At 39.1% G+C, this 12,177-nt stretch overlaps 1 protein-coding gene across 2 annotated transcripts in view; it reads right to left on the bottom strand.

Annotated features, from left to right (window-relative positions):
- Positions 1 to 11,382, bottom strand: part of LOC145767597 (H(+)/Cl(-) exchange transporter 6-like) — a 155,169-nt gene extending 143,787 nt beyond the window's left edge. For both annotated transcript variants that reach the window (XM_082579447.1, XM_082579448.1), the window contains exons 1-2: positions 11,227 to 11,382; positions 2,118 to 2,180 (exon numbers count right to left, since the gene is read on the bottom strand). In XM_082579447.1, the coding sequence (XP_082435573.1) occupies positions 2,118 to 2,180; positions 11,227 to 11,334 (171 nt within the window). In that variant the 5' untranslated portion in view covers positions 11,335 to 11,382. The remainder of the gene's footprint in view (positions 1 to 2,117; positions 2,181 to 11,226) is intronic.
- Positions 11,383 to 12,177: the final 795 nt, after the last annotated feature.

The raw sequence follows: 12,177 nt of genomic DNA, 5'->3' as shown, positions 1-12,177 counted from the left end.
AGTTTCAAACTAGATGGTGTCTTCAGACTTGACCAGACAGGTTCATGTTACCAGTGGTCTGTCATTGCACAATGCACATGGTGGTGCTTGCTAGTGCTTCCCACGTTTCGGAGCAATGGAGAATGATACTGCTCACACAGCAGGTAAACTTGACCTCTGATTGCATGGAAGCTGCTTGGTTGTAAGGATGCGGAGGAGTTTCCTGAACTTTCATAAGTCACAATACCTTTTCATGGTTTGGAAGTAATAGTACAAATGTGAAACAACATCGTAGCAAATGGCCTTTTGAGTAATCTTTTTAAAAGGGATAGTAAAGGAAAAACCTGACTTGGCAATTTTCCACGTTCTTTGTGTTTAACATGCTACCATAAAACAATTTTCAATAAAATTTTGCATCATTGCGGTCTCATCAGCATTCCACGCCCGCTTTTGTCAGAGCTTTCAAAACTAGAATGGGCGTGAGCAGTGAAGCGTGCGACTGTACAGTCTACGTCGCTATAGGCGAGCAATCAGTTCAAGCCTCGAAACTGAAGGCGGCCATCGCGGCCATGGCCGCGATTAACCTACAAAAACTGACATTTTGTCCGCCGGGTCTCGACCTTCCGTCGGCCGCTTTTGTCCGCCATGTAGTTCCGAGAAAATTTTACGCAAGCGGTCTTGTGAATAAAGTACTTTGCCACTTATAATCACAAAGGATTAGAAAGCAGTCAAAGCACCCGATGAATCACAATACACACTGTCTATGCTTGAATTGTTAACATTATTGATTGACCAAGCAGCTGATGTCTGACATAAGCAGGATGCAAGTGACATCACAATACACTTTATTGATGCGATATATTCAGTCTTCGAAACTAGCGACGGCAATAAAAATGCCGAAGCTTCGCCGTTCGCAATCAAACGTGGTCGCTTGATTGCGAACGGCGAAGACGCTGTAGATTTACAGCCAAACGATGTGCCTCTTGATGTGTCCGATTCCAGTGATGGCGCTCAACCTCGTGCTCCGATACAGCATCTGATGATTCCGATTCTGACAGCTAGTTCTTTATCAAACAGATTTAGTGTTGTTCGCAGTATCTCAATTGTGCCGAAATTATGTTAGTGTATGCGTAAATCGAGGCAATCTTTTCGCAGGGAGCTATCAATTTGTTACCGGTAGGCTACCTGGTTGAGCAAGCAATTAAGGTTATTTTATGATAATTCAACGTTGCTAGATGTCGAATTAATGTAAAACAAACGTAAATTTCTTATTGGGCATTGTTGTTACGCAGTATAACCCGCCGGAAAATTAAATCGATCTGTGCTGACTCGAACGTTGAATCAACCCAAAATTAACTTACTTTCCCCCCCCGTGAGTTATTTAACGTGAATTACTGTAACAGCGTGCGACGTGCGTATCGTGTTGCTCGCTTTATCGCTACTTTTGGCATTATTACATCACAACAAATCAAACAGTGCGGTCGTGATAGACTATTCTAGTATATTTTTCGCTTCTCGTTTTACATGTTTTGGTACAATTGTTTCGTAATAAACGTTCACAGCAATGTCGAAGTTTCGATGGCCGCCGAACAGCTTGCTTCAGTCGGACACGTTTGGCCGCCGGAAAAAAAAAGTTGTTTCGAGGCCTGCAGTTGATCGCGCCATAGTTGTTACTGCGGGCGATTTAACTGTAGGCTATGTATGTAGGCTATGTACATCAAAACGGCAGATTTCAACAACAAAACATCAGACAGGTTGCTCAAAACATCAGATCTGATGTTAGTGTTAACGTGGCTTAATTGTTATTGCTGTCGATAGTGACGTATTCTCGAGCAGTGTTTGCACTTTTTAGTCATTTTGAAAAATAATTAAAAATAAATGAAACATTGAACTTTGGGCCTTGCCAGTGCCATTGAAAACAATTCTTTTTCGGTAATTCTTTTTGAAATGTATTCTTGAATGTTCAGTTTACGCATTTTAATGCTTAATTCCCATTTGAAAATTTTATTTACTATGCCTTTAAGATTCAGTGCCCCAAATCTTCTCCAAAATCAATAAAATTTCTCCAGCATAGAAAATTGTGTTGAACAATGAAATCTTTACATAACTTTATCAATTTAATTAAAATATATTCAAACCTGTATCAAGTCTTGATGTAGTTTTCGAAAGGGCTTATTATAACACTTGTCATAATCAAGACTCTGAAAAACAATACAGCATCAGTTATGTACACGAAAGATTGGTCGCTGGCTGTCTGAAACATTTTTCAATTATATGAATTGTAAATAAATTAAATATTACCTCCAAAAAACTCCATCATAGTATATTTTCCCAAAAAAAACCTTACAACGTTGTAAATATAGTTGTTTCATGCAAAACTTTTTATATCAATGATGCTCTTATAGGGGTGTTCAATTTCGATTTTCGATTCGATTTCGATTAAGGTGATATTCGAAATTCGTTTTTCGTATCGGACATATTCGAAATTATAGCCGCCCTTTCGGCTGAACGCGGTTGAAAGTAACGCGAGTGGCGCAAACATAGGCGCCGACTCCGGGGGGGGGGCGGAGGGGCGGCGCCTCCCCCATGTATTTAGCTCGGGGTGGCTGCCCCCCCGCAGATTATTTAAAAAAAATCCTAAATCAAATGTTTCTAAGTTCAGATTTGCGTTAGTTTGACCTTCATTGCGGATCGATCTCAATTAAAAGATCTACTTGTTGCAACAAGAGCGCTGCTCCTAAGATAACAAAAGAAACAGAAGTACGGTAGCTGATAAACGCCAGCATGGTGCCGTTGAAGCATAGTAACAATGATTGAAAAACGTTTTTCTTGATTTCTTCCGCTTTGTTTTTTCTTGGGAGTGTCAATAACGAGGTGCAGTTTGCTGTTTGCTCAGTTTAGTATCTACGCGTATTAAGAGCTAAAGTTCAAAGTGACCAGCATATAATTCGAAGTAGCCTACAGGCCTCGAAATTCGTTTTTGTTGACGGCGGACAAACGTGTCCGGTCTGAGCAGCTATCTCGGCGGACAAATCAAGTCTCACGGCGGACACACCAGTTTTAGCCGTCGATCGTCATGCTTATAATCACTTTATCTTGGTAATAATTCTTCGCCATTTCAGAACTCTAACTACGGTTTTAGAAGGCCTTTTAAAAAATCAGTACATAAAGTCACTCTGAAAGGCTTTCATCAGACCAACGACTTGCGCTTGAAGCGTCAAAGCGCCGTGTAGCTGGTCAATACGTCACATAACTGATTAATTTCCACCGAACGAGGTCGTGTGGCTTATTGCGTCACAATACTGGGCAGGAGTCGGAAAATTTCTACACAACGCTGCTATTTTCCGCTGTGCAAAGTTTCACAGGCTTTTTTCTTGAGGTTTATTTTTGCGTGTCATGCGAGCGAAAGTGAATTTTCCTTGGGTCTTTTCTTTCTTACTGTAATACCAAAACTTAACAAATTTTGTTGCATCTTGCTGTAATAGCCTACTCGTATAATCTAATTTCGTAACCAACCTTGCCGTATCATTATTACTCGGAGATCAAAGCCAGACATTGTGACGTAAACCTTGAACTAAATTGCGCGTGATTAGTGTAGAAGTACCTGTACTCCTATCGATTCTTAGCGAAGAATTCACCTTTGTTACGCTGATTTAATGTCATCAATTGTTGAAGCAACGTAAAAATCGAAAGTTTTCCTCCTTGAATGGAATCTAAGGGATACAGTATTCACATTTTCTAGATGCGCGTTAGAATGCGCTGGAAAATATATTATCGCAACAATTGTTCGTGCTATGCAATGACGATTTGTATCGCTAGTTCCTGTGTTATTTCTCGGCGGACAAATATGACCGATCTAGATGGTACTTCCCGAGGACATCTCATGCTGTGACGGCAGACATGTCCGCTGTGAATTTCGAGGCTTGGGCCTACATTATACTGTAAAGCTTGGCGATATACAATGGCAGATAGACGCAAACAAACATCAATGCTGACAAACAAACATCAGCATTTTGAATGTAAGCAATCGGTCCGCTAGACAGTTTGCCTCCCCGGCAATTTTCAAAACCCGGCGCCTATAGGCGCATTGTGCAAGCGAAAATAGACTTCGACGCATGCGTATCGTCGATCACGTGACTCTCACACGTGACATCTGTCTTGTCGCATTTTGCAAGCGAAAATAGACTTCGACGCATGCGTATCGTCGATCACGTGACTATCACACGCTCTCGCGGGTCCAACGGCCAGTCCTGCACCAGGGATGCCAGGTTGGCATTTTTAATGCCAAATTTCTCTTAAAGGGGACCTGAAATGAAAAATTAAAATTTTTTTGGTGATTCTTTAGTGTTTAAGTATTATATTTTTCAAAAATTTTTTTTGATAGGCCTTTTTGTTTGGGAGATATAACCAAATGAAAATCAGCCACCTGATGGCGCTATGTGTCTTGTGACGTCATCGGCTGGCAACCAAGTAAACAGCTTCATGCATTTGCCTTAGAAACGTCGCATAGGTCATTGTATATTGAGCATAAACAAGATTGTCTGAAACAAGACAAGGATTTCTCTTTGAACCAAAAAGATGGCGACTTGACAGCGAAGAACATCATTCTGATTCGTGCTCTGACAACACCAGTTCAGACAGCAATCGGATGAAAAATTTGCATTGAAAAAAATGCAGGAAAATAATTTGCTTGAACCAAGTGGTTTATATCAACTAAAAGTAGCCTATGTATTCAGAGTTGCCTAATATGCCTTTGCCTACCCTGCCAATGTTTTACTGTCCTACTGACCTGTTTCAAAGTCTTGTTGTTTACTTGTTTTCTCGCTTTGCTATTCGATCCAAACGCCCGATCGTACTCACAGACCTGTACCTAGGTCGATCGAGTTTTGTGGGTACTGTACTGAGTGTACTGTATTGACAGTGGCTTTCACATATCTTGAAAAATCAAAGACAGAAGAAACAGCTTCAGGGATGAGCAGGTGTTTGGACTTGGTGCCTTGTAGCTCTGCCTGTAGATCGCGTTGGTAATCGCTGGCCAGAAAATGATTGGTGCACACACGGCAGTGCTTGTTTACAGGTGGGTTTTTGAGTTTCATCGCTGAGATCCATTTATTCAGCTTGTCGTCATTATTCAGAGGTAAACGATGAAAGATTTGACGATTTTCCGGTTAGTACAACCGGGAGCCGTACAAGTATAGCCACCATTTTAAGGGTGTAAAAACTCCCTTAGCACAAAATTGTTCGCTGTTTCGGTAGCCTACGCGATTTGTTCCTTGTGTTTGTACGCAAAACAATAGATCTTGGATGCCGCTTTGCCAGCCAATGACGTCATCAAAAATTTTGACCAATCAGAATCATTCAATTCAAAAAAGTTTTTTTAGGTTTTTTAATTAATGGTAACACAAAAAATAAAAAAATTGTTCAAAAACGTTTTATTTCAGAAAGATCTACAAATACAAAAGCTATGTATTTTCGTTGCAGTGCACCTTTAAGAATGAAGATAGCTAGGTTGTGCAATAGCAGAAAGTGTAGGCTGAGCTTTGTCGCAGTTTTATCCATTTTTACTGAATCCATAGGCGCCTAAGCAGTGGGGGCAGGGCCGTAGCCAGACCGCAGAGCAAGGGGTAGCCAGACCACAAAGCAAGGGGCGCAACTTTTTTTAGGGGGGAGGCGAAAAAATTTAAATGGGCAAAATCATTATCATTGTAGCTGTTGCCCGAGAATGTTGAGATTTTGCGAAGGGGGGTGCGAAATTTTTTTCAGGGAGGGAGGCCCCCCTTGACCCCTGGCTGGCTACGGGCCTGCGCATATTTCTGTGTGGGGGGAAATTTTTATGCTGTATTGATACATAAAACAATAGATGAACTAGCGATCGGCAGCAGGAAAACACTTTTTGAATGCAAACCGCAACAGCTTCGCGATAAATAATCACTAGAACGAGTTGCGATGCTACAATCCAACACCAGACAACAAAATCTGTCATTTTTACATTGATTTAATGTCTGCAGACGGGCAGTTCCATGATAAGGACAACCAACCCATCAAAACATATTTTTTATCTGATAATAATAAAAATGGTATCCCTGGAAAGCTTATTCTTTCTAGTTTTTAGAAAATAAAAATATTTGGCCCCCACCCAAAACGGTTGGAAGTTCTGCTTCAGTAAGCGAACATCATTTCAAATGTCAAAAAAATCATGAAAAATACTCATTATACTGAATTCTGAAGCTTCTGATTGATAGTTCAAGAAACTTCGTCAATACTGGAGTTGTACAATCAGAAATGAGTGTAAGATTAATCTCTAAAAAAAAATTTTTTTTAACAAGGTGTCACCTTGGACTTATAGCATGTTGGACTTCGACCGGGGGGTCCTGTACGTCCGTCACAAATTTTTTCCTTTATTTTATTTTATTAAATTATCAGATGAATTAAAATTTTGAAACTTCATTTTTTCTTTTAGTTCCCACATACCAACCTGCAACCGAAATGGTTTTCAAAATTTTTTTGTTTAACTAAGTAAAAATGCGTGACGGATGTACACTGTAATGGAACGTCCATCACGTACGTCCGTCACATGTGTCAATCACAGGGGTTTATACTGTTTAACTAACTTCAACTTAGTTATTTTGTGGTGCTTAATGCAGGGATCATGTTTATGTTGTCACTGATTTAAAAAGTTGAACCAGGTACCACAAATCTAAGTTATTATTAACCCTGTAAGTTTGAATTACACTTTCTACATTTTATGAGCTCTTGAGTGTAACCTACTGAACTCCTTGTTACAACAATGGTCCACAAGAGGGCCGTGAAGCTTCACTTCAGAAGAACAAGGATAGGAGGAGCACATCAGTTGGGGAGCAGGATAGGAGCACAAGGGCAGGACAGCAGAGCAAGACCACAAGGGTAGAGGAAGAAGAGAACTGAATATGTACACAATATGATAGGAGTTGACAGCTGTGATAGCAAAAATTGAAGTTTTAAGCATATGATAGTTGATACCTCTGTAAGTTAGATAGAAACATGGCTTTTAACTTAATTATGTTGCTGGTTTTGTACTCTTTCCAGCACTTGATGCCAGTAAGTCATAGGAATTTCTGTTCACTACAATAGCTGAGTTGAAATTGGTGATTAGCAATGGCTAAAACCGATAAGCAGCGGCAGGACAAGAGAAGGAAAAAGTTGAAGGAAACTCCACAGCTATACCTGAACCATTTGAACAAGGATCGTTTCAGAAAACAGAAAGAAAGAAAAACCATGAAAGAACGAATGACACAACAGGAAATTGAAGAACACAGAATTAAGGAAAGGATTCGCATCCGAAAATATCGAGAGAAAAAAGAAAACAAAGTTGCTTCTGCAGAACCTAGTAGGCCTACATCGCGAGTTCTGTCGCCATATATGTCAAATCAAGCAACTGGAAACGCTTTGCGCAAAATGTCCAGGTGTTTGCCACATTCACCAAGGAAACGAAGATTCTTAATTTTAAAAGCTGCACAAGCAGAGGGATTAAATTTTCCTGTCAACACTAGGAAAAAACGCAAAGGCTTGTCGCAGGACACCATCAAGAAAGTTCAAGAGTTTTATGACCAAAACGATGTATCCTGGCAAGCTCCTGGAAGAAAAGATAGGATCATTATTAGAAAGAAAGGAGGTGATGGAAATACGGTGGAAAAAAAAACACAACAAGTACGGCATATAACTATGTCTCTGAAGGAAGCACATCAATTGTTTTTGACAGAAATTGAAATGCATCTTGAGAAAGTTGGTTTATCCAAGTTTTGCCAGCTGCGACCTCAAAACATCAAAACTTTTGATAATATGCCACATAACGTTTGCGTTTGTGTTTACCATGAAAATATAAGATTACTTTTGTTGGAACTTAGTAAGCATACTGGACTTATGACAACTTTTGGTGAATTTGTTAACCAAATCACATGTGATGAAAGTAACAAGGATTGCATCAACCGTTCATGCAGCAAATGCAAAAACCTGCTTTCACAATTTGAACCAAACCCATCAGAAGAAGAGTCTGAAATCTCATATTATCAATGGAGATCTCAAGATAAAAGAACTGAGAAAGTTGCGCTGACAGGAACACCAAAACAAGTCTTTGGAGAATTAGAACAGCAACTCAAACCATTTCTTATCCATCGGTATGTTAAAAGACAACAAGCCACTAAATTTGACACTTTGATTTCATCCTGCAACACGGAATCCATTGTTTTACAATTGGATTTTTCTGAAAATGCAAGCCTGATCACACAGAATGAAATTCAATCTGCCCATTGGAACCATAACCAGGTCACACTATTTACAGCCCATGCATGGATTAATTCCGAACACAAAGAAAGTTTCGTGATTATATCAGATGATTTAAGCCACACAAAAGATGCTGTATACATATACTTTTATTACCTACATTTTAAAATTCTTGAAGCAGAAATATCCACCCATAAAATTTGTAAACGTGTGGAGTGATGGAGCAGCATCTCAATTTAAACAACGCTACTTGTTTGCAAATCTTCACCCGTGGCAAGAACAGTTCCAGATTGAAATTCTTTGGCATTTTTTCGCTACTTCCCATGGCAAGGGTGTTGTTGACGGACTAGGTGGTACCGTGAAAAGGTCAGTTTGGCGGCATGTGAAATCTGCTTGTATTTCTATAGCAGATGCTGAAGCATACAGTGCTGTGGCTTCTAAGCGCAATCCAAACATCCATGTAAAATTTATATCTAAACAATACGTGGAGGCTGAAGTAACAATGGCGAACCGCTGGGAGAATGCTTTGTCTGTGCCAAACACCCAGAAAATACATTTCGTCTCAGTCATAGACATCAACAGCATCGCTGTGGCTTACACATCCGATGATAAACAGCACACTGTTGTTATTATACCTTCCAACTATGGAGAATCTAATGAAGACATGAATGAAGCAGAAGAAAGTGTTTGCTATCAAAAAAGTGATTGGGTACTTGTTGAATATGATAGTGAATATTACCCTGGTGAAGTTCAACAAGTAGCCGGCACAAACTATGAAATTTCAGTGATGCACAAAAGTGGAAGTGTGTGGCGATGGCCTTCACCTGAGGACAAAATTTTTTACACTTATGAAAAAGTTGCAAAGAAATTGAATCCACCTGAGGTGGTTGGATACCGTGGACAATTTAAATTTGAAGGAGTTTGAAGTTTAGAGATGTTGACTAAAACTGCAAACTAGTTCTTTTGAAAATTGTTTAGTGGGATTCATCTTGTGTCATTATTGTTTGTTTTTTTGTTTGTTTATGGTTAGTTTTTCTTGTTCTGTTAGTTTCTCTGTGCACAACTGCACGTATGTTGTTTAGACTGTGCTTTAACTGTGATACCGTATGTGCTTCATTCATTTTTCTCAAAATGTGTTAAAGTTGTCTTATCGCAGTATTCAGTGTATGGAAATGAGCGCTGGGTTTTGTCATCATCATAATCCATCGTCGGTTTGTTCCCCACTAGTGGGGGTGGCCGATTAAATACTATTTTGTAGCATTGTGATCTTGTATGTGCAATGTGCATCATGTAGATACACTTGTTACGTGGATCTATTGTATGTATACCGGCACTGGCTACCATCTGAATTTTAACACTTGTACAATGTACATCAGTCACAATAATTGGAAATTACTGCACTGATAACAATTGAAACTCACTACCAAAATGTGATTTCAAATTAAGCTGTTTTCTATATATGACCTATAACTATGTGTGTACGGCACTACACAAGTGATTATACTGGTAATGAACAATAAACTTTTATATTATACCCCTTCCATTAAGTTTTGTACTGTGTATGCAATTTTTCAATTCTTTGATAGTAGATTTTTTGCACCTTTCTTGCTTAAAATTCAGAGCCGTACGTCCGTCACGAGAATTTTGTACGTCCGTCACGTTACATTCTGGGGCACAGTGTATTCAATTCATACAATAAATTTGTGCAACAACTTTTGTGAGTTAGTTTATTCATTCATTAAAGTGATCAAGTTAAAAAATTGCAGTTACCCATGTACAAATCAGAGCGTTTCGTATCTTACGAAAGGCACTTATGATTTTCTGTTTCTCTGCGTACGTCCGTCACGCATGATAAACGGGCTGTATCCATTTTATAGGAAGCAGCTAGGAAATCATTTTTGGGGTGATTTCATAGTGGTAGGGTACCCTTTCATGCTATGTAGTAGAATTGCCTAGATTTCTATTTCATCCACAATTATGGACTGCTTTAACTCTCTGAATGTTACGTCCGTCACGATGGAACTGCCCAGACGTTGAATCAATGTAAAAATGACTGATTTTGCTTCCTGGGACATAGCAAAAATCTAACATTTTGTGTCGATTCAATGTCATCAGATGTTGAATGCACCCAAAAACAACATAATTTGCTTACGTAGACGGAGCGTGCGCTTAGCTTTATGCGCTTGCAAACATACTCGATGTCGCTTTCGAGTCGAAACCTCTGCACTCTGCAGTGAAATGTCGCGGCAGTGAATCGCTCGCTGTGAAAATGAACTTAAAGTGTTTGGGATCCCAGCGACCTCGGCTCCAGCGGAGCGATCGTTTTCAAAATCTGGCCTAACCGTCACGAAGCTGAGATCCCGACTGACGGGTAATCATGTCGATCAGCTTGTGTTCATAAACACCAACTTGGGCCTGGCCCTGGAGCTGTAGACATTATTTTAATATTTTGTGTTCTTTTTTTGCAAATTTTCATGGCTTTTTTTAGCGTTTTCTAGCGAATTTTCATGTCGTTTCTTTCAATAAAAACACATTTTGCAGTTTGGTGAATAGTTGTGATATTCGAAATCGAAATTCGGAAATCGAAAATAAATTGAATTTCGAATATTGAAATAATCGAAATTGAACACCCCTATGCTCTTATTTCACATGTTCATAGTCACATTAATCATGCATGATTGCATGTGTGCAATCTCGTTGATGACTTTACAGCTCATGGACAACTTAATTAAGTCTAGAAAAATATTTGTGTGGTTGTTATAAAACATCCGCTCATAAAAATCTCCGCAAATGATCATGATGACTATCAGGGTGGATATTTTGTGATGGAATTTTTTTCCAAAGATTTTTTCTGCAGATATTTTGAAAAGAGAAGTGAAAAAATTAAGAACGAAAAGTCTTTTCAAAGGTTTCTAGATGTAACCAATTCAACACAATCAATCATTTAGCCCTATTAAACAAGACACAAAAGTGACAAAACAAACGCACCTCAAAATCCTTTCCAATATGATGAGTGTGAGAATTAGGCAAAAGCAATGGGTCACCAAACCTTTGTTGATGGCAACAGTAAGTTTTGAACCAGCCACACAAGGTCATAATAAATTACATAGAAAGTTGTAAGGAATTTTTCAAGAACTAGCAGGCAAATCTAAAAAAGAAAGCTTAATATATGACATATTATATATATATACATAATTAAATTCTTTTTTTAAGCAAGATTTTCATAAAAATGCTTCCGCTTCCTATTTTCAGGTATCATAACAGATCTAATAAACTAGGGGTTAGGGTGTTTCATTTGCTCCCTTTATTTGAATTTTAATCTGTCCCTAAGTTAATTCTGTTCCATTTCGGAAAAAAATAACCTGGAAATAATTTTTAATTTCATGGCCCCTCGTTTACCCCCCCCCCACCGCGACTCCGAAATTTCTGCCTACTCCAATCGCCATAACTCAAAAACCACTTTAGATAGACATGGCTTGTTGGGTATCAAAGTTATTGCCATACCCCACTTTAATTCAAAAATGCAAAAATCAACATAACAATCTGAGCAAAAACATTTTTTTTTTCATTTTTGCACAACATAAGAAAAGCAGTTGGCATGAATATTGAATAGCCAAACATACCATGTGAACAACCAAACATAAGTGGCAACTGACACAACACCAAAATTAATCACATGACACAATATTATCAAAAACCATCTATGAAGTAATAGGACATCACAATAAGTAATAGCACAGCAGGGGCTCACACCCACATTGGAAAGTTTGGCCTGCGCGGGGGATAAATCCCCCGCGCACTTCAATTTCCAGCCGCGGTGTCAGCCGCGCAATTCACGAAAAATCACAAGCGCAGCCGCGCAATTCACTAAAAATCACAACCTCAGCCGCGCAAAATCGCTTCGGCCAGCCGCGAGAATGCAACTAAATAATCGCAACA

This window comes from Aplidium turbinatum, chromosome 3 (assembly GCF_918807975.1).
Source record: "Aplidium turbinatum chromosome 3, kaAplTurb1.1, whole genome shotgun sequence".
Lineage (NCBI taxonomy): Eukaryota > Metazoa > Chordata > Ascidiacea > Aplousobranchia > Polyclinidae > Aplidium > Aplidium turbinatum.
This window is presented reverse-complemented; position numbering and strand designations above follow the sequence as displayed.